Genomic DNA, 25,420 nt, shown 5'->3' with positions numbered 1-25,420 from the left:
ATAGAGGACCGTGACACCTTGCATTAATCAGTCTTATGTGTGTTCATGGAGTGGAGAAGGTGACAACCAAGGGTTAAGAGAGGATATGAATTATGTCAACAATTTTGGGGGTCAGAGGAAAGGAGGACAACAATGGAGACCAGCACCCAACTAGCAGTATAGACCAAACATGCCACAATGTGGAGGTATGCATCCCCAAGGCCAAATGGCGCCATATTAGAGACAACAGGGCTATGAACAACAGCACCAACAACAGTTGGCATATCAGCCACCTCATCAGCAACAGGATGGCAACATGGTAGAAATCAGGGGTATGTTGCAACAACTCATTGGAACAAATGGTAAGATGCGGGAAAAGTTGGCAGCGCATGACTCAGCAATTAAGGGGATTGAAACTCAACTATGGCAGCTGTCCATGGCCTTAAATAACCGCCCCCAGGGAATATTGCCAACCGATACGAACATTAACCCTAGAAGAGAGATTACACTAACCATTTCAGTTCCATTAGAGATCAATGAATTAGCAGAACTCACTAAAGTGGTGGTTAAACAAGTTCGGGTTGATAAGGGTAAGGCTAAAGAAAGTGAACAAGTTGCAGAATAGGTGGTACCTCTTGTGCCACAAAATTCCAACAAAGAACAGCCAGCAAGTAGTGGACAAAGAGTGATGCCTGCACCATTCCCTCAAAGACTGGCAAAACAAAAGAAAGAAGATCAGTACAGGAAATTTATGGAGATGCTTCATCAGATTCAATTGAATATCCCTTTGATGGATGCTTTAAGGGAAATTCCAGGCTATGCAAAAATGATGAAGGACCTGATGTCACGGAAATTTGACTTTCAGGACCGGTCCACAGTAACTCTGACATAGACATGCAGCACGATAGTGATAAGATCTATGGCTCAAAAGATGTCTGATCCAGGTAGCTTAGCTATTCCATGTACTATTGGGAGTTATGATTTTGCAAAAGCATTGTGTGACTTAGGATCCAGCATAAACTTGATGCCTTTGGCAATATATACAAAACTGGGCATTGGCAGACTAGACCGACTTCGATGTTGTTGCAAATGGCTGATCGCATGGTTAAAAGGCCGATAGGGATTCTTGATGATGTGCTGGTACAAGTGGGAAAGGTTGTATTCCCTGCAGACTTTGTTATTCTGGATTGCCAGCTAGATGAGGAGATACCCATCATTCTAGGGAGGCCATTCTTAGCCACTGGGAGAGCATTGATTGATTGTGAAACTGGGGAATTCAAAATGAGGTTGAATGATGAAGAAGTAATATTCAACGTTCAACAATCCATGAGGAGACCCAGTGAATATGAAAATTGCTCACTAGTAGAAGCTGTAGATGTGATCCTGCATGAAGATGATGAGACCTTGAATGCCAAAGATCCAATTGGGAGCTTGTTTGACAAATTTAGAGGAGATAGATGGCGAAGGGTTGGAAGAATGGGTCATGGCACTTGAAGGACAAGGATTCTGGAAGATGGAACCTCGGTTCGACCCCCTTGAAATAGAAAAGAGAGCAACAGCACCTGCAAAACCATCAATAGAGGAACCACCACAGTTGGAGCTGAAACCACTTCCAGCCCACCTCAGGTATACTTTATTGGGTCTCAATTCTACTTTGCATGTTATTATATCATCTGGTTTGCTAGTTGTGCAGGTAGAACAATTACTGCAGGTGTTACAGGAATACAAAACTGTAATTGGTTGGACCATGGCAGACAAAAAGGGTATCAGCTCAGCCTTCTGCATGCACAAGATTCGTTTGGAAGAAGGGCACAACCTTCCAAGGAATATCAACGAAGGTTGAACCCCAATATGAAAAAGGTAGTGAAAAAGGAGGTAATCAAGTGGCTGGAAGCGGGCATCATCTTTCCCATCTCTGACAGCAATTGGGTAAGCCCCGTCTAGTATGTACCAAAAAAGGGTAGAATGATAGTTGTACAAAATGAGAAGAATGAGTTGATCTAAACTCGTACAGCGGATTTGTATAGATTACAGGAAATTAAACGCAACCACCCGAAAGGGCCATTTACCCTTACCTTTCATTGACCAGATGTTGGACAGGTTAGCTGGGCGATCCCATTTTTGTTTCTTGGATGGATACTCGAGGTACAATCAGATCTCAATAGCCCCGGAAGATAGAGAGAAAACATCCTTCACATGTCTGTATGGCATCTTTGCCTTTCGGAGGATGCCCTTTGGACTTTGCAATGCACCGACCACATTCCAGTAGTGTATGTTAGCCATTTTTACCGACATGGTTGAAGACATTATGGAGGTGTTTATGGATGATTTCTCTGTGTTAGGGGATTCATTCGAAGATTGTCTTCACAACCTTAAAAGAGGGCTGAAACGATGTATGGAGACAAATTTGGTGCTGAACTGGGAAAAGTGTCGTTTCATGGTGCAAGAAGGTATAGTATTGGGGATAGAGTGTCCAAAAGGGGATTGAAGTAGACCATGCAAAAGTTGATGTGATTGAGAAGCTCCCAGCACCTACTTCAGTGAAAGAAGTGAGAAGTTTCCTAGGGCACGCCGGATTCTACTGGCGGTTCATCAAGGATTTTTCAAAAATTGCTAACCTCTTATGTAAGCTGCTTGAAAAAGACCAGCACTTTATGTTTTCTGATGATTGCAGGTTAGCATTTGAGGAGCTGAAGAAGAGATTGGTGACTGCACCCATCATTGTTGCACCCAACTGGGAATAACCATTCGAGCTTATGTGCGACGCCACTGATTATGCTATAGGAGCAGTTTTGGGGTTGCGTAAGGAGAAAATTATGCACCCAATTTACTATGCAAGCAGGACTCTTAGTGGTGCACAGCTGAACTACACGGTCACGAAAAAGGAAATGCTCATTGTAGTGTTTGCCTTCGACAAATCCAGGTCATACCTGATTGGATCAAAAGTTATTGTTTATACTGACCATGCAGCCATTAGGTACTTGATAGCAAAAAAGGAGTCAAAGCCCCGCTTGATTCGCTGGGTTCTGTTGATACAAGAATTTGACGTGGAAATTTGTGACCGAAAGGGGACAGACAACCAAGTAGCAGACCGCCTCTCGAGGTTGGAATAGGAAGAAAAGAGAATGAAGGTTGAAGATATCCTTGAGACATTCCCAGATGAGCAATTACTTGATGTGACAATGGAGGAGGCACCATGGTATGCTGATATTGCTAATTACTTAGCGTGTGGTATTGTACCACATGATCTCTCCTCAATTCAAAAGAAAAAAAATTCTGTGATTTTTGGGTGTATTATTGGGATGAACCTATATTGTTCAAAATATGTGTTGATAACATAATTTGGTGGTGTATCCCTAAGAAAGATCAACCCTCTGTTTTGAAGGCTTGCCATGCTTCACCATGTGGTGGACACTTTAGAGGAATTCAGACAGCAGCAAAGGTGTTAGAATCAGGCCTGTATTGGCCTACATTGTTCAAGGATGCCCATGCTTGGGTCAAACGCTGTGATGAATGTCAAAGGACGGGCAACATATCCCGTCGCCATGAGATGCCAATGATCACAATCCAAGAGGTGGAAGTGTTTGACATGTGGGGTATCAACTTCATGGGGTCTTTTGTCAACTCATACAGTAACAAGTATATACAGGTTGCCGTTGACTATGTCTCCAAGTGGGTCGAAGCATTTGCTCTCCCAAAATGATGCAAAAGGGGTGACCAGCTTCCTAAAGAAAAACATTTTCACACATTTTGGCACCCCCCCGAGCCATAATCAGTGATGGTGGCTCTCATTTTTGCAATAGAGCGTTTGCATGCCTGTTGGAGGAGTATGGAGTTCTCCACAAGGTAGCCTCACCATACCACCCATAAACAAGCGGGCAGGTGGAAGTGTCTAATAGGGAAATCAAAAGTGTCCTCTCAAAAACAGTGAATGCAACAAGAACTGATTGGGCAAGGAAGCTGGATGATACATTGTGGGCATACCGCACAGCCTTCAAAACTCCAATTGGTATGTCACCATACAAGTTGGTATTTGGAAAGGCATGCCACCTTCCGGTTGAGCTCGAACACAAAACATTGTGGGCATTGCGGCAGCTGAACATAAACATGGAGACAGCGGGCACCAACAGAGTTAATGGGTTGCATGAGCTTGAGGAATTTCGATTCCAGGCATTCGAAAGTGCTAAACTATATAAAGACAGGATGAAACTGATGCATGACAAGTACATATTGAATCGGAACTTTGAACCCGAAGAATTAGTGTTGCTATATAACTCAAGATTGAGACTATTCCCGGGCAAGTTGAAGTCCCAATGGTCAAGACCATTCAGAGTGGTGCAAATGTTCCCAAGTGGAGTTGTGGAGATTGAATCTGAAGATGGGACGAACAAATTCACAGTGAATGGGAAGAGGTTGAAACATTACCTTGGAATGAGTGAAGGAAAAAGGGACAGCATGGTGATAACGTTGGAGGAGTCCCAATACACAAATGAGGAGTGATGATATGAGCCTACGTCGTGTTGCGACGTTAAATCAGGCAATGTGTGGGAGGCAACCCATGTTTTCTTTTGTTTATTTCTTTTCTTTTGTTTTGATGTGTATTTCATGTGTATGAAACTAACCCTCTCATTTAAAAAATCGGACGGCAAATTCGACGTATTATATTTCTGGGCCACCGCGACCGCGGTGAATCGCGAGTATTCTGCTGCCCAGGTAAGTCCAATTAATTTGGTACTTTATTTTTTCTCTTTCTTATTTTTCTAGTCTAAAGTATCCCCCCTCCCCACTCCTCACACTCACTCTAAACCCTAACCCAACGCCCTTTTCTTCTTCTTCTTCCCATCTCTCACAAACCCACTTCTCTCCCACACACACACATTTCCCTACTCCCCAACTTCCCTTACTCTCCACTTCTACAAGAACCAGGTATGTCATTCTTTCCATCTCTCTTCTTATACCCTTCTATTTTGCAATTTTAATGCTTGAATTGTTGTAGTATCTATGGTTAAATTTTTGGTTTTCTTTTCTTTTTTTTAGTGGGTAATGTGTAAAATGTTGTAGAGAAGGGAATGGTATTGTTGTGTGAAGTTAATTGTGGTAGAGTGGAGTTATGAAGTGATAATGGTTGATTTGGGGAGAGATTTTATGCCTCCATGGGATAGGTGTGTTAAATTATAGTCCATGCACACCATATGCTTGTGAAATTGCCCCAATGGAGCTATAATGGCTAATGTGACCATGGTGGTGGTGAAGTCTGAGTAACCACCCAGGGTTCACACAACTCAAACCATCACTAATAGCAGCCTTTATTTTGTCAGGTACAATGCATCAGTTAAGGAAAAGACGTGCCAGGGGTTCCTCCTCTAGTAGACCATGAGGTTCATCCCGAGCTCGAGCTCAGGCTAGTGCGGACCAGTTTGACCGCACTCGGTTTGTCTCCAAAACGGCTCAAGATAGGTTTAATGCAAAGGCATCCAAGAAGATGCTACCTGAAGTACACATTGACAGGCATGCCTTGCAAGTTGAATGTCCAAGTATCTTTGAAGAATTAAGGAGGCGTCAGCTGGACATCTTCTTTAATGAACCGGAAGAGGGCAATGTACTGATAGTAAGGGAATTTTATGCGAATTGCCCAGAGCATGTTAATAGGGTTGTCACGGTAAGAAATACCCCGGTGGATGCATCTCTTGAGGCTATCCGCCAAGTGTACAGGTTGTCGGTCTTCACTGGAGAGACAAATTATTACCAAGCTTATCAGCGCAAACTTGTCTGGTGGCAACCAATTTGTCAAACAATCTGTGTGGCTGGCCGGGATCCAATATGGAAAAAGCTGAGAATTACCCTAAACTCTCAATCTCTCACTTGGGAAGCTAAGTGTTCGCTAACAATCATCAATAGTCGTTTGCTACCATCCAGCAACACTACAGATGTTAATGGGCCAAGAGCAGCAACGATTTTCTATTTCGTCAACCACCACGATTTTGACGTGGCCCAGCTCCTTCAGGATGAAATGTTCATTCGCTCCCCAGAAATACTCAAAGGGTTCTACTTCCTTTCCCTAGTCACCGAGTTGTGTCGTGCTTCACAAGTTCCTGAAAATCCCATAGTAGATGGGAAGTTTCCATTAAAACCCCCATTCAAGGCTAGCAAAATCACAGTTAGGAAAGAGCAGGTTGTGGCGGATGATGATGATGATGATGCCGATGATGATGATGAGGGAGCTATGCATGCTGCCGACCTGCCAGGGTAGTGTGCTGATAAGGCGGGCCCATCACAGGCTCGCCAGAGTACCCAAATGACTACCTTGGAACAGGATATGGCTGGCCTATGCACTTCGGTCAATGACCTGAGCGCTAGAGTTGACACTTTGGCTACTCAAAATGCTAGGTCAGAGAAAAAGATCATGGGCTGGCTCCGGGCGCTAGGACGAGCGTGTCACCACGATCCTGGCACTGTCTCCGATCAGGACTGAGCACCAAGGAAGTCCCCTTACCTTACTCTACTTTAAATTCTTTGACATGGGGACATGCCAAATCTTGAAGTATGGGGTGGGGGATGGTTATTATTGTACAATTGTATAAATTTGTTTGGTGTTTTTGTTGTTTGGTGTTTTTGGTTGATGTTAATTAACTTCGACTTGGCCCAAAGACGGACACCTCTCGACGGGTCTCTTGAGGGACTTAAGTCGAATAAAGAAAAAAAAATTCTAGTACGTAGTGTATCAACTCCCCCTTGGTTTTTCTTTAAACCACGGTTCTTTTCCAAGAGTTTCCATTTGAACCGGGTGCAGTTAGTTGTGTTTTTTTTATTTTCTTTTTTTTCTTTTTTTTATTGTAGGAATTTTTGGGCGAAGAATAGAAATAGGATCCTTTAACTCCATGATACCTTGAATAGAGATTGTTTTAGTGTGACACTTAGGCTCATTAGCTGACTCTAGCAACAAAGCCTTAAATTGTGTGTCCTTGAGTTGGCTTAAGCACCTTGAGTAGAGTGTCTGATGATCCTAACTGAATTGAGTCATGTGCCATGTGTGAGTGAGGCTTTGTGTATTCTACGCTAACACTCAATGCCTATAACTTGCCATGTGTGTGTATGAAGCGAAATGGTAGTCTTAATTGGTCTGTAAAGTGATAGAGGTGTTTCCTTGTTGAACCTATCTATATATGTTTTCACCTACCTGATTGTGTATATCCTAGTTAACCCCTTTGAGCCTGTAATTTTGTTTCTTTGGCAATCACATTACAAGCCTTACCCAAGATGTGAATTGTCTATCTTTTTGAACCCTGTCACCTCTTAGAAGCACTTGAATTGTAATGAAATATGGAAAAGTTAAAGTCTGGGGGGGTTGGTTGGGCTTTTGAGTGGAGCTAATGAAATAAGGAGAAAGGTGCACTGTGTTAAGAAAATAAAAGTCACTTGAATTGAAAAAAAAATTCCTTGCTAAGTGGTGACTCTTGATGTAAATGTGCTTAAAGAATTAGGGGATGTAACTCAATGATGTAAAGGTGAAATGAAGGTTTGACAAAGGTATGAGCTTAAAAGTGAAAAATGTATTGAAGTGTTTATGGAGGTGTAGTCACTATACCCATATGTATCCTATCTGTCCCACAGCCAGCATTACAACCAAATAAAGTCCTACTTGATTCTAGACCAAATGGGCTCGATTAGTCGAGTATTATACTACGGGCAAGCCTATGGTGCGTTGTTTGTGGCATAAGAATTTATTTCTAAGGGTGAGTGAACTCTTATGTATTTGAATTCCTCAGAATTATAATGACATAACATAAGTCTCTTTTGTGGTGAGTAGGCATATGATTCATGAAGGAAAGGTAAGTCTGGACCTCTGACTGAGAGTATAAAATCGGGTTAGGGACATTACGTGGCTAGAGAGAGAGTCCACTCTTGAGGTTAGGAGGTTACGCTAAAGTAGTTTATCTATGTGAATTATTCTTGGTGTAAGGAGTAGGGAAGTGACCCAGTAATGATTAGGCCTATAGAGTGTGGTTTTGTTGCTAGAGGACTAGCAACAGTTTAAGTGCGGGGTGTTGATAGTTGCCTATATTATACGATGTAGTTGCTATTTATGCTCTAAGTTAATCATACTTTATTGATGTTTAGGTGCTAAATGATAACAAAATGCTCTAATTGAGGTTTTTATGCTTTGGAGGAACTACTCCGAGTTAGGAGGAGGATATAGAGTGTTTTGGGGTCAAATATGTAGATACAAGGTCAATCGAGAAGAGCCCGGATGAAAATGAGCAAGAAAAGGTGAAGAAACACTAAGCAACAGTCCACCGCGACCTTGGTGGGACCGCGGCTGGAATGCGGTGAAAGAAGGCGAAAAACAGAAAGGTTTGAAATGACCGCGGCCGTGCCGCGACCGCGGTCGATCTGGAGAAAGACAAGAAGTTTAAGGGCTAAAGTGTAAATCGTGGGAAATTTATCCTAACCCTATATAAACTCAACAAACTCGCCCAAGTTAAGGTTAAGTTGTTTTTAGACTCAATTGGAGGAAAGAACAAGTGTGATAAAATCAAGACAACATTAGAGTTTTTCATTATTCTTCTTGTTATCATTATTTTGTGAATTATGAATGATTTTATGGTTTTATCTTGTTTTACCATGGGTAGCTAAACATTTAATCTAGGGTTTATGGAACCAATTGTTAGATGAAGTTTTGACTCAGTTTTGTTATAATCGAGCAGGGTTTATTATATGATTGTTCAACTATGTTTTGTATGGTGATTAATTGAATGGGCCCTTGATTAATCGTGTCTAATCGCCTTGTGTTGCTTGAGAAAGAATACTAGGTTAGACTGTTGTTGAACAATACCACTTTTGGGTAATTGAAAAGATTCATTACTTGAATTTAAAAGTGGGGTTAGAGATAACGAAACTTTGGTAGGATAATTTAGAGCTGCGTAAATTATCATCTAGAGTAGTTCGAGAGAATGCTCTAGTAAATTATCGTAGTTGATCGAGAGATAATTGCGGTAACCCATAGCTCATAATCCTCACAGAGTATTACGGCGAGATTATAGAAAAGGAGTTAAGAATTAAACTAGCAATTGGAGAAATCAATACCCTAGACCTTTTTACTATTGAATTATCTTTAATTTAGAATATTGTTTGTTTCAATATCATTTTACTTTAGTTAAAAAAATCTCAATATTTATTGATAAAAATCTTGCATCCGGAAATTATTTGAGCTTGTCCTAGCATCGGTAAGAGTTGTGATAGATAGGTTAGTTCCCTGAGGATTCGATTCCGAACTTGTAAATCGGATTATATTTGCAACGACCGCTTTGTCTTTTATAAGGCATAGTTGGGCGTGATCAAATTTAGAAAAGTTCGGACTTTTCCCGACGATGGATCTTTTGGAGAAATTTCTTGAGGGATAAAGCCGATTAAAAACACCAAAAAAGATTTTTTTTTCTAGGATAGTTAGATAATATCCCATGATTTTTCTTTGAGCGCCAGTTCTTTTTCAAGGGTGTAGCTCGAACCGGGTACTTTATTTTTTATTTTTTTTTTAGGAGTAGTTTAGGAAGAAACTAAGTTGCTCTGAGATACTCATTGACATGGTTGATGCTGGCATATTTGGCTATGACATACATTCTATTTTCCTATGTATTTGGTTTGAATTGTGAAGCCTAAGTACAGTAAATAGCCTATTTTGTGACACCTTTTTTCAGTTGTTTGACTTGTATGACACATAGTGCAATATTGGTTAATTTTCTAAATTATGCGTGCTTGATTAACTTGAGAATTGAACAAAACCATTGTGATTGAGTCATGTGCAACGTGTGTGTGAGGAATTATGGTTTTCTGTGCTATCTTGTGTAGTGTAGAACTTGCCCCGTGTATTAATTGAAGCGAAATTGTAAGTTATGCTAATCTAGGAGATGATGTAGGCTTTTTCTTGCTTGGTCATGGATGTGCTTGTCACATAAAAATAAAAAAATTCCGTTGATAGCCCCTTTGAGCCTATAAACCTTTTCCTTGGCAACCACATTATAAGCCATACCCCTATTTTATTCTTAATTTCAGATTGATTGAATCTTTTCCTCCTAAGGCACTTAGTCGCTAAAAGAATTAAGGTTAGTGATTGGGGAGTAGCTTTTGAGTGGAACCATGAAAGGGACCATTGGTGCACTAAAGTTGAAATCAAAAGTCACTAGCCGATAAACTTTAATGTATGGAGTGTGTGAAGAAAAAAAAGAAAAAAAAAGAAAAAAATGATAGTTAAAGTATGTAGAAAAACATACACCTCCAATTCTTATTGATTTGTGCTAGTGGAAATATAGAAGTGCTTAATTGAAAAGAGTGTTATGTTGTATATTGTTTGTGTCATGTGAATTGGTTAAGAAGAATATGTACTTGAATTGTGAATGTAGTGTATTAAAGTGCTTAGGAGGGTTAGTCACTATTTCTAAATGTATCATACCCGTCCTTTAGCCTAAATTACAACCTTAAAGTCCTAACTGATTCTAGATTTGGCTAACTTAAATTAGTAGAAAAGATACACTACGGGCAAGCTTATGGTATGACCACGGGATGCATATGAATTTTTCTTTGTGAGAGTGAGCGAATTTTGTTCAATTGTGTGATGCCCGTAATCTATATTCAAAAGCATATTTGAATGTGTGGACTAATCTATATTCACTCTTTTATTTGTTGGTAAGGGCACATGATCTCATGAATGATTGGTAATGTTGTAAACTTTCTTGTTGGGTGAGTACATGAATTGAGGGTGCTTAGTGGTTACAAGTCGGCTTTTGAGATTGGGTGGTGACAAATAGGTTGTTGGAATTGATTGAATTGAAAGGTTATACTTAGGCATGCTTAAACGGGAAGAATGTGAAATTTTGTATATTTATGATTATGTGTCGGCACTGATCATAATCAAGGGTATAGTGTGTGGTTAAAAGTGAAAGTGCTCCTCTATAATTGAGACTTGTACGTAGTTGGGGGCTTATTTGATAGTCCCATTGCTTGAGGACGAGCAAGAGTCTAAGTGTGGGGTGTTAATATTTTGCTTAAAGTACATATATATTCGCATGTATATTGCCTCATATCTTACTTTTGTTTCGTGGATTTAGGATGTGAAACGTGTTGATTTATGTTAATTTGATGTGTTTTATATGTAGGAATGATCGGGGAGCAATCGGGGGTGGAATGTGCGAAACTAGAGCCAAAACGGACGAAAATAGGGAAGGGGCATATTTCAGCAACATAGGTGGCGCCCAGCCCTACTATGGCGCCAGAAATATAATCAAAAATATTGGAGCGCCTGGCGCTAGCCAGGGCGCTAGTGACGTGAATTTTCTCTAATTTCGCCCGGGACAAGGTTATTTCGGCCCTTGACCTACCTAACATGTATAAAAGCAAGATTAAACATATTTTTAAAGGGGGAAGCTACTTTGGAGAGATCTAACATACTTTGAAGGAGAGTTCACGTGGGGGAACACACACCACGCTTGGAGGAGGCTTCTAACTAGTTTTTCTTCTCTTCTTTTCTTTTAGTTTCATAGTTTATTTGTTCTAGAGTTTTGGAGTGTTACATGAACGTTGTAGTCTGAAGCTTGAATTGTTCTTGTAATTTTATCATATTGGTTTACTTATTCAATCTTATGCTTAATTATTTGATTGCTTGATCACCAATTGAATACTATCTACGAATCTAGGATTGAACTCGGGAGAGGGAATTCTAGATTGCATATAAGATTGAGTAGAGCAAGATCTTAACTCTGAGGGGGGCGGATTTGCGGTTACGATAGGAATATACCTAATCGCCTTGCTTGGTTACTATATAGGAATTATTAATGCGTTCTTGTTAATTCTAATTTCATAGGAATATAGGCGTTAGATTAGCTTGAATAGGCGAGTTGTACTTCGAGAGAAGGCTACAAGCAATATTAACCCTGTCAACCAATAAATCAGATAAATTAATTAGATGATTAAGTGAAAACTCAACGGGATTGTTATCTAGCCCATATCTCTAGAATATTCACTCACATTGAATTCGGCTTTAAGTTTGTTGTTGTTTTCTTTAATCTCTTAATTCTTTACTTTAGATTAATTTTAGTTAAATATTCATACGTTAGGATTCACTTGAATAGATTAATTATTTGGTTTAATTTAGTTGATAGTTAATCACAAGTCCTTGTGGGTACGATATCTGGACTTACAATCCTATATTACTTGTCGACCACGTATACTTGCGTGTGCGTTTGGGAGCAACAAGTTTTTGGCGCCGTTGCCGAGGACTTGAATATTAACTACTTTCTAGTTTTTGCTTTAATTGTTTGTTTCGTCGAGTCCAACGTTACTTGATTGTTGCTCGGATCTCACGAACTTTGATTAAATGCGAAGGGTCAGAAGACAGGACCGACTTCAAGGCTTTGACCCTGAACCTGAGAGAACATTTCACAAGAGGTTGAGGGAAGCAAGGACACGAATAATATTCAGGCACTTGTTCAATTTCCTGGGAACATGGTAGAGGAGCAACACATGGCTGTTCAGGAGGTGGCAATGCCCAGCATTGCTAATGTCACCTCCAGTATTGTGAAGCCCAGGATCATTGGGCACTTTGAGCTGAAACAAAGCATGATCCAGCTATTTCATACGAATGGGTAGTTTATGGGTCTTCCACACGCGGATCCACAACAGCATATCCTGAACTTCTTGGAGATTAGTGACACTTATATCACTAACGGAGTCACTCCAGACTATGTGAGGCTCATACTTTTTCCATTCTTACTGTTGGGCGAAGCAAAGCGATGGATGAAGGCAGAACCAGCTAATTCTATTACCTCATGGAATGATTTGGCAAGAAACTTTCTGGCAATGTTCTTCCCTTCAGGAAAAACTACAAAGATCAGAAATGAGATAGTTGCCTTCAAACAGAAAGCGAGAAAGTCTTTATATTCAGCTTAGGAGAGGTTCAAGGGGCTAATCGGAGACTGTCCTCATCACAATCAGACAAAAGAAGTATTAGCTCACACTTTCATAGAAGGTCTACATCCCGAAACAAAGATTGTGGTAGATGCTGCAACTGGAGGTCAAGTGTTGGAGAAAAGCTTTGACGAGATATATGTATTATTGAAAAAATTCTCCAAAAGCAACCCGGATTGGAAAGGAGAGAAGGGCAGACACATAGTACAAAAGTCTGTAGGAGTTCTTGAGTTAGATGTCGTCTCAGCATTATCAGTGCAGATTTCTACACTAACCAACCAAGTCAATCAGATGACCTTGATTATCAACAAGCAACAAGCACAATCAGTACAATAGGTTCAAGTGTTTTGTGAAATATGTGGAGAGGGTCACACGAGCGACTTATGCCCCGCTAGTCCAGAGTCTGCCTGTTTTGTGGGCAATACAAATAGGGGCCAAACAAACCAATATGGGAACACTTACAATCCCAACTGGAGGAACCACCCAAACTTCTCTTGGGGTAGAAACCAAGGTACTCAGAATCAATACAGGCCTCAAGCACCTCAACAACAATATAGACCACCTCAGGTTGAACAAAAAGCGAGTCCAACAAGTCACCTTGAAGACATGTTGAAAAAAGTGATGGCTGAATAGCAAGCCCTCGCTCAGAAATTTATGGTTGAGCAGCAAGACCAAACCGCAACAAATAGAAATTTGGAGCGCCAATTGGGATAGCTTGCTAGTGCTCAAAACATTAGACCAGTTAGAGCTCTTCCAAGTGATACTGAGCCTAATACTAAAGCTCAAGTCAATGTGGTTACCTTGAGAAATGGAAGAGCATTAGAAGAAGTTCCAAAGAAAAGGAAGTATAAGGCTATTCCTGAAGGAGAATTAGTTCCCAAGCCAATTGAGGAGAATGAAAAAGAGAGCAAAGGATCAGAGCCAGTAATTGTGACAAGACCACCACCTCCGTTTCCACAAAGACTACAGAAGTAAAAAGATGATGCTAAGTACAAGAAATTCTTAGATATTTTAAGCCAAGTGCGTGTGAATTTGCCTTTGGTGGAAATTTTGCATGAAGAGCCTAAGTATGCAAGGTATCTTGGAGATATTGTGGCAAACAAGCAAAGACATATAGAGTTTGAAACAGGTGCACTTACTGAAGAGTGCAGTGCTAGAGTTCAGAGTAAACTTCCTCCTAAGTTGAAGGATCCTGGGAGTTTCACAATTCATTTCTCTTGGAAAACAAGAAGTTGGTAGAGTGTATACGGTGAAAACGGAGGGTCCGATTTCTCGCCATTAAGGTATTTTCGGGGAGTCATATCGATATCTTGAGGTTGTGGGGTTGCGGCCGAGTTCTCTCCCTCAAAGTTCATTTACGCTCGACTCAATGATGATCCCAAGGGCGGGGAATTCCCGAGGCAAGCAGATAGCACCGGTAGAGTTTAATGTCATGTTTAGCTGTCCTATCTCCGTATCTTTACAATTAATATAGTCTATACTATGTTGTATTTCACCTCCTAGATAAAGGGGATCCTTATCACTTTGTTAGGGGCTGCTATTGCTCCAACTATTCTACATAATATCAATGACAACTCTCTCTCTCTTTTCTCTCTAACTTACTCGCTCGAGGCTGCCTCTTTCATTTATTGCTTTCATAGTTGTTCTTCTTTTATTGCTTGATATTGGCCATAAGGAGCCTCCTTTAATATATCCTAACTGTTAGTCCCTTCCCGATTACCCCGATAGCTCGAGCCCGAGCCCAGGCATCGACCTCGAGGCCCCTCATCGGTCAGTCCGAGGCACGGATAACAAGTCCTTCGGTTTGATTATAAATCTGTTTTAGTTCGTATTTCGTCGTTAAACTTCACATATCTAGCATCAACTGCCTTAACAACTAGCATAAAAATAGATCATGTATTTTTAGAGTCCCAACAACAAATATAATTGTTATTACCATTTTCACGATAAACAGTTTGGCGCCCACTGTGGGGCTAAAAATAATAGTGATTATTTTCTTGCTGGTTTCATTACACAACGCAAGTTATCTTTCACACTTTTTCTTGTCCAAGATCTTCGATTTCAAGTCAAAATGTCTGGCTCGGTAAACAGAGTTGAGAACGGCAACCTTGAAAACCATGGAGAAAATGGTGTGGCTGTTCCAGTCGTTGGCGCGCCACTACAGAACCTCAATAACGCACCTGGACCGATTCCAAGCGGACACGGATTCGCAAGACGCGCAGCAGGTCAACGAAACCTCACACACCGATAGGAGCATACGACATGGCGACCAACAGGAAGCCTAAAAGACCCCAGCTTGGGAAGAACAGGAAGTTAGTCTTCATGTTATTTTCGAAATGTTGCATGCACAACAGTTGGTTATCACTCAGTTACAAAGCCACCCCAAGACTCACAGCACAGCAGCACCGAAAATAGCTCCCCTAGCCGAATAGGTACCCAAGAGATCGAGCAATTACTGATCGATAGCCGACCCTGCCATCATTAAAATGCTTGAGGATCTCACCAAAAGGATCGAATCGGGCGAGAAAATGATAGCAGCCAATGACAAGAAGGTCGAGACCTATAACTCCAGGGTCAACCAGATCCTGGGTGCACCCCCGGTCCTCAAGGGTGTGGATTCGAAGAAGTTCATACAAAGGTCGTTCCCGGAAGAAGCGGCCCCCAAACCCATTCCAAAGAAATTTAGAATGTCGGAACTCCCTAAGTATAACGGGACCACAGACCCTAATGAACACGTTACTGCTTACACTTGTGCGGTAAAAGGCGATGATATAAAGAATGACGAGATCGAGTCTGTATTGTTGGAAAAATTCGGGGAAACACTCTCGAAGGGGTCCATGATGTGGTATCACAACTTGGATCCTAACTCCATAGATTCATTCGTCATGCTAGCAGACTCCTTTGTAAAGGCACACGCTGGTATCATCAAAGTAGTGACGAGGAAGTCCGATGTTTTCAAAATCAAGCAAAGGGAGAACGAGATTTTGCGGGAATTCGTGTCTCGCTTTCAAATGGAACGGATAGAGCTACCGCCAGTCTCTGACGACTGGTCAGTGCAGGCCTTCACTCAAGGCCTGAACGAACGAAGCTCGGTGGCTTCAAAACAGCTGAAACAGAACCTGATCGAGTACCAAGTTGTGACCTAGTCAGACGTCCACAACCGGTACTAGTCGAAGATCAGGGCCGAGGATGACCAGTTAGGAGCCCCTTCGGGCTCAGTATACCCAAGCAGGCTCCTGGAAAAGGAGCCAAAACCAAATAAAAAGAGGTACCAGTCGTACCCCGATGATAGGAGAAATGCTCTAAGATGCAATCCTCCTCGCAGCGATCGATTGGTGAACAGAGGACAGAACCATCGGGGACCCATTAATAGAGGAGGCTTCGACGGGGCCAATGGGGGCACCTCACCTATCAGAATACAACTTCAATGTCGACGTATCGTACATCGTGTTCGCCATCAACAAAATCAGGGATGCCAGATGGACCAGGCCTATACACTCATATCCTTCCCAACGAAACTACAACTTGATATGTAAGTTCCACAACTCGCACAGGCACAGAACTGAGGATTGCAGGCAACTCCTGAAGGAAGTGGCTCGACTGCTTGATAGCGGGCACCTTCGCGAATTCCTCAGCAACTGAACTAAAAGCCAGTCCTGGGAAGGAGAAACAACCAAAAAAGAACAAAGTAGAGGAACCCCAACACGTCATCCACACATTTTTTTAATGGGTGCCCTCGGCCGAATTTAAATGAAGAACCACGTCACATCCGCCAAACGAATGTCGGAACCTAAGAGCACCATCGCTACTAAGGCATAATCATCTCTCCCTTTTTCTATCTTTTATTTCACAGTAATTCCTACACAGGCCAGTGACCAAAGCAGTCGGGACACTGATCCGGCTCTAGGACCCTGAGGTTTCAAAGCGTCCTTTGCACTCTTTCCCTTCGACGAAGTTTTTATCCCGAAGTAGGATTTTGTCGGCAAGGTTTTTAATGAGGCAACATCCACGCGCTACCCAAGAAGGACTCAACAAGCTTACAGGGTTTTCTTTGCAATCAACCTTGTACCAGAAAATGATAAACGAGGTTCCAATAGGAAATGATGTACCAGGCCAAACGGTCAAATGAACCGTGTCCGCATAATTCGGGCTTACGACAACACAACGACATATACTTACGCTAAGAAATCAAAGAATATTTTTCGCCAAAAGCATCTCGTACTCCAAAGAAAATTCGGCATGTTCACAGCAAGGATCCCTCCATCGAATACATCCCGAAATATTCGGAGACTAGCGTCAACAATTTGATACCTGCATGGTCTTAGAGTCGGAACTCCATGCTCATAAGTCCTCAATGAGGCAATTCCGAGCTCACGAGCAACGGCCTTCGAGCCTAAGCAAACTCGATAACTCGGAGACTGTTGCCAATCGCAATTCACTAAAAAACCCGAGGCCGTAAGACCTCGAGCGGGCAAACTCGGCCTAGCAAGATCCATTTTATATAGCAACAAAAACTGTAAGACCTCAACAGACATGAAAAAACTATAAGACCTCAACAGACATGAAAAAACTATAAGACCTCAACAGGCATGAAAATTTTGTAAGACCTTACTACAGGCATAAAACTTGATCCCAAAGTTTGGGCTATATGTCGCATTTGTAAGACTCCCAAAAGGGCATACCCTCGATGTAGACGCCTAAACTACCACACTCGGGGATCAAAAATGGCTCTGACCAAACACAAATGACTATGGTCAATACGACTGCACCAGCTTAATTAACGCAACTCGGGGACGCCCGACCGTCGCTACAAAATCACAGGCCATTACTTTGAATCTACTTTGAAAAGAACCAGCTAAATAGGACACTCTCGACAGGCAAACGAGCTTCAACTATGTCAGCTCCAAATCACAAGGCTTCGAGCTACTCAACCTAAGAGCTAAACCTTCTGAGCTGCTCGAATATCGCCACCAATGACTTGAAATCGAGGTTCTTCTCGAACCGACGACGGGTCAGGAAAATCATTTCAAAAAGTCCTTAACGAGAGGAAAACAAAGCCTACATATGCCCACAGGCAAAAGCGTAAGACCCATTGTCGCCAGCCAAACGAGCCTCGGGCTATACACTAAAACGGTTGCAACGACCAAAAGTGTAAGAGCCACTGTCGCCAGCTTAAAAATTTAAAAGCTTGAGGGTTAAAGTGAGCTCGAGTCGTAACCCGAATCGAAGACCGGATCCAAAATAGTTAACTATACATGCCTAAGGGAAAAAGCGTAAGAGCCATAGCCGCCAGCTTCATGAGCCTTAGGGCCACAAACATAAAAGGTCGCTTTGACCCAAGGCGTAAGAACCATTGTCGCCAGCCCATGCAGATGCAAAACTTGAGGGTCGATTGAGCTCGATTCGAAGCCCAACTCGCAGACTGAACCTAAAATAGTTAAAATGTGTACTCTCAATGGCAAAAGATAAAAGCCGGTGTCCCTAGCCTAACGAACCTCAGGGCCGTATTACGGGTTCGGAGACTCCTACTAATTCAAAGGTTGAACCAACACGATTGAAATACTGGCGAATAGAAATACAGAAGACACAAATTGCGAGGTTTCCCCTTTTTTACATATAAGCGGTGAAATACAAGCTCCGTCTACAACATGTTATGAAAGTCTATGTACACAAGAACAAGTCAGGAAATAAACATTCCCCCTCAGGGACTATGGCCCGGTGGCCCCTTCCTCACCGTCTTCAACATCAGATAAAAGGAACTTGGCATCATACTCCTCCCCTTTGGCTTGCTCGATCTCCTCCGAGAGATCAAAGCCCCTGGCATGAATCTCCTCAAGGACTTCCCTCCAGGATCTGCACCCTGCGTACTCCTTTCTACTGCTTGCATGATCGAGTGTTCTCTTCAGTTCAGCTTTAGCAACATCAGCACTCTTCGAAGAGGCAGCCACTTTCTATCTCGCCCTGGTATTGCTCATCACAACCTCAGCCCGGACATTCACCACCTCGGTCTTCGCCTTCGAAATCTCAGACGAGAGCCTTACAATCATATTTATCCGAGCAGAATAATTCGCGGGAAGGATCTGGATTTGCGCCTCAAGAGCAGAAACCATGGCTAGAGCACTCTCTTTAGCCACAAAATTGGGCACTTACATACGCCTGCAGCTTGTTGAATTCACGTTTGGCTCGACCAACCTCGCCATAGAGCAGTCCTAGCTCCTCCGCCTTGTCTTCCAACTGAAATATCAAAACATCAAGACGCCAAGGTAAAAAGGGAGTGCAAGAAGCGTGAAATACAGGGTACCTATTTCTCCAGACAGATCTCACGGCCCCGGCTCCGGTCCACCTCACACCGCAGGGAAACCAGCTCTCTCTTTTTTCCACACAAAGAAGCTTAAGGGATTTCTCCCTATCCAAAGTTTCCCGCAATGGGGCCTCACCATGAAGCAGCTTGGATTTAAGCCTGTCAAAGGCCTATGAAAGAAAGCTAAACAAAAAGGGGGGGAGAAAGAAAGGCATGGGGCCGGAAAAATCTTACAGTAGTCAAAACTCACCATGAGGACAAGCCGCTGAGCCTCGCCGAAGGCCGAAGCAACATCCAATGGCGTACCATTTTTAGAAGGTGGCCGATCGACCGCGTCGCTTCTCCTTAACCGTTGAGAAGGAGTCGCCTCACTACAAGCCTTTTCGCACCCCGGAGCATCTTTTCTTTTGTCATCACTCCCCGATCCCGAGGCCAACAATCACTCCTCCTCCCCCGGAGGACATGACCTCATTTCAAAAGAACCCCCGGCACCTGCAACAATTGAGTTAAATAAGCCGGAAAGAAAAACGCCATTTTCTAGGAAACAAAGCGCTGGACACCTACCACGATGCTTCGCCTCCCATCTCCCTTTGGACAGATCTCGCCATCGGCGCCTATCATAAATCGAGAAAGCTGCTAGCTTATGAGACCACTCGACTAAATTGGGGACCTCGTTTGGCGACCAATAAGTTGCTACAAATATGGAACGGAAAGATATCATTACGGAGCCTGCCTCCGGTCAAAATGATGATAGTTCAGATGAGACACTTACGTGTGGAGTTCCATTTCTCAGGAAATGGCAAAAATTCTCTAGGAATGACATTGATCGTTCGAATCCAAACGAAACAACTCATCCATTCATGATCCTCGTCCTCCTCGCTACCGAAGATAGGAGCTCGAGTGGATCGACGCCGAAGAGAAATCAAACCCCGGTAATGCAGTGGCCGATATAACCTTACGAGATGGCTAAGGGTAAACTCTATCCCGGTCTTATTGGTGAAATATCTCATCGCCTGCACTATTTTCCAAAGGAAGGGATAAGCCTGCGCCAGTGTAACCTGATATCTCCGACAAAAATCAAGCACGACCTGGTCGGGGGAACCCGGTGCAAAAACATGCGTGTATACGCTCAAAAAATATGTCATAACGCTCTCCTCGGGAGAAGGTACTTGTAATACCACTCCTTCTCCCCGTCCACAATCTTTTCTGATCGTGTCAAGGTTTTCCTCTCCCACCGATGAGATGATCCTTGACACATGCTCCCGGTAACCTGGAACATTAGGAGGTCTCCCCGGCATGACAACTCTCCTCGAGGCAGGGCACCCCGAGCCTCGCTCACCTAACATCAGAGGTGAGCTGCTTGTGCCAAATGAATGCAGAACACATGAAGAACTCCCCTCCACCCGATGATCAGACGTCGACGTAGAAGTCATGGCTACGGTAGAATAGGAGGAGAAAGATGTGGGTCCGAGCAAAAATTTTGAATTAGGGGAGCGGAAGGACTAGCACAAAGCACCAAGCTCTGAGGAAGAGATAGTCTAACAAAACAGCAAAATCACCATTGGAAAAGTGGATGAATAAATATATAAGGGCAAAGCAACAACTGCGTGCCTACCCAAAAGGGCCAATTAATTCTGGCCGCATGAGCGTCACCCTCTCCTAAGGAACGTACTGGCGGAATCACCCCGGGCCCCCATTTATCAGATCAACCAAATGTTGTTACCCCATAGAACTCAAAAAACTACGAGGCCTCGGGGGCTCCCCGATGTCGCCAGCACCGGTCCGATGGAAGCTGTCGATTTAACCCCAGGGCATGGCCAATTTGAGGGTCCCGGTTGCTCCGAGAACAGATTCCAAAAAGCCAACATCGAAAGTCAAAATATATTTTACAAAAGCAAAGGAGCAAAGAATAAAGAGACTAAAAAGCTAACAGGAGGAAAATCCCTCTCTTTTTTTACATTACCAAAAAGTATATCCACAAAAGACATCTTTACAAAATACATCCCCTGGGGTCTGCATACAAAGGGAAAATGAGGGGATATAAAATGACTTGGAGAATACTCCTCATTACCACTATTTTCACCCTCATCGGGGCAATTAAAAGCGCCAGTTCTCTCTCCAATTTGCGGACTTCCTCGAGATCGGCTGACAGGTCGATACCTTTGGCTCTAATTTCCTCCAAGGTCTCTCTCCTCGCCTCCGCCTTAGCATGTTTAATAGCTCGAGTTAGCTTCTGCTCAGCTTCTATCAATATGTCATGAGCTATTTTATACGTCGTGGCTACGTCCTCCAGATAAGTGGCAGCGTTTTGTTCAAACTCGGACTTAGCCGCAGCCAAAGCAGCAAACTCCTCGCGAGCATCCTTGAGAAGATCCTGGGATGTCGCCAACTCCCCAGTCGCTACTTCATTCTACTTCCTCAGCCCATAGATCTCCGTGTTCGTTGGCTAATTTGTGAACCATTCTGCTCAACCTACAAAAGAAAGATAAGCCAATTTATGTCGGAATACGGGAGAAGAAGTCGGGTACAAGCAAGGCAAAATACCTGTGCAGCAAGGTCGGCCTTTTCTCGGAGTGCCACCTACAAAGTAGCTCGGAGCTCTCCCAGTTCTTTCCCTCACCGGGCAGAGCGAGCCTCAGAATCCCGCAGCATCGAGATAAGTTTCTTACACTCCTTTTCATGGTAAGAAAGCTCCTTACAGAGCCCAAGAAAGGCATAATCGTACATATCCTTGCACTGTGGCATAGCGGAAAAGTTAGAAAGACAGAGAATGACGCCCGAAGGATAATAGAAATGCACGAGAGATGGCTATCACCTGCCACATGAATTTCTCCACCGCCTTGACGGCACCGGGAACATCAAGATTGACATTATCACCAACACCATCAAAGATGTTGGCAATAGAGCCTCCCCCTTGGAGAGGAATCTATGCTTTGACGCCGATCGCTTTTGAACATCCCTCAGTTCCCCTGACGAGACCTGGAAGCATGAGAAGAAGTCGTTCATGTAGCCAACTTCTCCAAAAGGCAACCCCTGCTCCTAAAAAGCTCTGGGACCCGACCCTTCAGGATCGATGGCAACGGTCCTCCCAATGGAAACTGCATCAAACTCGGTCATGCAATCTGAAGCCGCATTAACACCTTCTTCAAGGGTCTCCGGTTTACGAGACCGACCAGAGTCAGCCATTCCGGACTCAGAAGCCTCTGATCGAGACACCTGCGAAGCTTTCGCATTCTATCTCGTCCTCCGCGCAAACTGGAATTCATTGTCATCCTCTTCCTTGGTGTTAGGATTCGCCCCTGAAGTTGAAGCAAAAGTCCCAGCAGTGGCTCGATGCTTGATTGATTTGGTTTTCTTTGCCGCAGGAAGGGCGACAATTGCCTTTCCTTTTCTCTTTTTGCCCTTGCCGGGCTCCAAAGCCTCCACTTCGTCTCCATGGGGTAGCCTCATCTGCATATTCTCTCCAAGACCTGCAAAAGCATAGTAACCGCAACATGTCATCACTAAGGGTGTAGGTAGAAACACAAATACAAGGCGTAGGCAGTAAAGAAATTCTACCATGATTCTTGGCCACCCATCGCTCCTTGGCCAAGTCGGTCCAAGACCAAACAAGATATGGGAACGCCTTGTCCAACCACTCGATCCACCCCAAGAAATCCAGAACTACCTCTGGGTACCAAACAGCGGTTATAGGAAGCGCAAAGAGGTCATTATTTCAAAAGAAAAGTAATAAAAAATGGCTAAGGGAAAATCGCTTACGTTGCATGTTCCATTTATCCGGAAAGGGCATCCTCCAGTCCAGGATGATATCCGAGGTCTTCACCCAGACAAATCTGCTCATCCACCCTCGATCCTTCCCCTCGTCGATGCTCGAGAAGAATGATTTTTTGGATCGATGATGGAGCTTGATCAAACCTCGATAAAATTGAGGGCTATACATCCTAATCAAATGGGTGAGGGTAAAAGTTTCACCCCCAACCCCTTTGGTGAAATGGCGGAGCATCAATACTATCCTCCAGAAAGAAGGATAGATCTGACCAAGCGTCACTTGGTACTTGTCACAGAAGTCAAGGATGAATAGGTCTATCTCCGGGGGAGAAGAATCAGAAGAATTGCCAGGACCTAAGGTGAATGGGTAGGTATACACGTAAAGAAAGCCGACCTTATGGTCCGTTATATTCTCGTTAGGACCGGGAATCTCCACCTCCACTACCACATTCCACCGACAGTTTGTCCTAACCATTTGTATGTTAGTCACGATGCTAATGTATCGAGACATGTGCTCACACTGGCCTGGTGTGGATGAAGTGGCATCCATGTTAAAATCCTTTGACATATCGAGATTAGGTGGGGTACATTGTTTCAAGGAAGGAATCACTCTGGCTTTCTCTTTGGATGATCAAGATGATGATGCAACTTCGTTCTGCCGAGGAACCATTCTAGAAGTCCTAGCCATATCAACGGTAAAAATTTCTCTAGAAAAAGATGAAATAGTATAAAAGGCAATGGGTTCTGACTCGTGAATTTGGGGATGGGGTGAAAGTAAGGAGTATCAAACAGTTTATGCATTTATAGGAACCGCTTGGGTAGGGAAAAGGACGAGCCAATGGCGGTTTGTGGGTTCCTCGATTATCGCATTTGATGGCAACCTTTGCACGGTTTTATGGAACATGACATTTAATGCTCTTATCGGTTGACGTCACGGCAATGATGTCCTCGGAACGATGGCTCAAAATCGTTTCCTATTACTTCATTCCAGGAAATATGGAGACTATCTGTATACGGTGAAATCAGAGGGTCCTATTTCTCGCCATTAAGGTTTTTTCGGGGAGTCATATCGATATCTCGAGGCTGTGGGGTTGCGGCCGAGTTCTCTCCCTCGAGGTTCATTTATTCTCAACTCAACGATGATCCCGAGGGTGGGGAATTCCCGAGGCAAGCAGATAGTACCAGTAGAGTTTAATGTCATGTCTAGCTATCCCATCTCGGTATCTTTACAATTAATACAGTCTCTACTATGTTATATTTCCCCTCTTATATAAAGGTGATCCTCATCACTTTGTAAGGGGCTGTTGTTGCTCCAACTATTCTATGCAAGACCAATAACAACTCTCTCTCTCTCTCTCTTCTCTCTAACTTACTCGCTCGAGGCTGCCTCTTTCATTTATTGCTTTCACACTTGTTCTTCTTTTATTGCTTGATATTGGCCATAAGGAGCCTCCTTTAATTATATTCTAACTGTTAGTCCCTTCCCGATTACCCCGATAGCTCGAGCCCGAGCCTAGGCATCGAGCTTAAGGCCCCTCATCGGTCAATCCGAGGCCCGGATAACAAGTCCCTCAGTTTGATTATAACTCTATTTTAGCTTGTATTTCGTCGTTAAACTTCACATATCTAGCATCAACTGCCTTAACAACTAGAATAAAAATATATCAAGTATTTTTAGATTCACAACAACAAATCTAATTGTTATTACCATTTTCACGGTAAACATAGAGCCCTATGTGATTTAAGGGCTAGTATAAATTTGATGGCATCCTCTTTGTTCAAGCAACTCAGATTGGGGGTGCTTAGACCTACTACAATCACTTTACAATTAGTAGATAGGTCACTAGTTATGCCAAAAGGAATTATTGAGGATGTGTTAGTTCGAGAGGGGAAGTTTATTCTTCCTGCTAATTTTATTGTTCTTGATTACGAGGCAGATGAGGAAGTGCCCATTATTTTGAGGCGTCCATTCTTAGCCATTGCTGGAGCGATTATTGATGTGAGAGAAGGGAAGTTGAAGATGAGAGTTGACGATGAGGAAATCACTTTTAATGTGTACAAGGCACTTAAGCTCCCTAAGCATTATGAGGACTTGTGCATGATTACCGTGGTAGAATCGAAGGGGATAGAGCAGAGTCCTTATGTGAATTGTAGTGATCCAGATGTGACAATTGAGTTAGAGGAGGTAGTGTTACAAGCTGAGTGTGAATAGATGATTGCAAAAAGAGCCAAAGATGAAAGAGGAGACCTTCAGAGAGTGTGCAAAAAGGCTAGACTTTATGGGAGAAATAAGAGGAAGAGAAAGCGCCCAGCCTGAGTGTGATGACCCGGCCAGTCATCTCATGAGTTACCGCCCTGTTTCCCCCATTTCTGCTTCTTACTACTTTGTCTACCGGTTCTATATGTGATCGGGTT

General features: G+C 43.0%; 2 protein-coding genes and 1 non-coding gene across 3 annotated transcripts; 2 read left to right on the top strand and 1 right to left on the bottom strand.

Moving 5' to 3' along the window:
- Positions 1 to 667: 667 nt before the first annotated feature.
- On the top strand, positions 668 to 1,473 carry LOC104226985 (uncharacterized). Its single transcript, XM_009779111.1, has 2 exons — positions 668 to 856; positions 1,042 to 1,473. Exons 1-2 carry the CDS (start codon positions 668 to 670, stop codon positions 1,471 to 1,473), a joined length of 621 nt encoding a protein of 206 aa, XP_009777413.1.
- Positions 1,474 to 3,791: 2,318 nt separating this feature from the next.
- Positions 3,792 to 4,479, top strand: LOC138880135 (uncharacterized). Its single transcript, XM_070159798.1, has 2 exons — positions 3,792 to 3,825; positions 3,908 to 4,479. Exons 1-2 carry the CDS (start codon positions 3,792 to 3,794, stop codon positions 4,477 to 4,479), a joined length of 606 nt encoding a protein of 201 aa, XP_070015899.1.
- An 8,376-nt stretch (positions 4,480 to 12,855) lies between these two features.
- Positions 12,856 to 12,960, bottom strand: LOC138880609 (small nucleolar RNA R71). Its single transcript, XR_011403338.1, has one exon. It is a non-coding gene; the product is annotated as a small nucleolar RNA R71 (small nucleolar RNA).
- Positions 12,961 to 25,420: the final 12,460 nt, after the last annotated feature.

The sequence above is a fragment of the Nicotiana sylvestris genome, chromosome 10 (assembly GCF_000393655.2).
Source record: "Nicotiana sylvestris chromosome 10, ASM39365v2, whole genome shotgun sequence".
In the NCBI taxonomy this organism is placed as follows: Eukaryota; Viridiplantae; Streptophyta; class Magnoliopsida; order Solanales; family Solanaceae; genus Nicotiana; species Nicotiana sylvestris.
This window is presented reverse-complemented; position numbering and strand designations above follow the sequence as displayed.

Excerpts from the sequence above, each read along its gene's own strand:
- LOC104226985 (XM_009779111.1), top strand. The coding sequence starts at position 668 with ATGCCTGCACCATTCCCTCAAAGACTGGCAAAACAAAAGAAAGAAGAT. Across the intron at positions 857-1,041 it reads ACTTTCAGGACCGGTCCACA|ACTAGACCGACTTCGATGTT; the intron begins GTAACTCTGACA and ends GGGCATTGGCAG.
- LOC138880135 (XM_070159798.1), top strand. The coding sequence starts at position 3,792 with ATGCCTGTTGGAGGAGTATGGAGTTCTCCACAAG. Across the intron at positions 3,826-3,907 it reads AGTATGGAGTTCTCCACAAG|TGAATGCAACAAGAACTGAT; the intron begins GTAGCCTCACCA and ends TCTCAAAAACAG.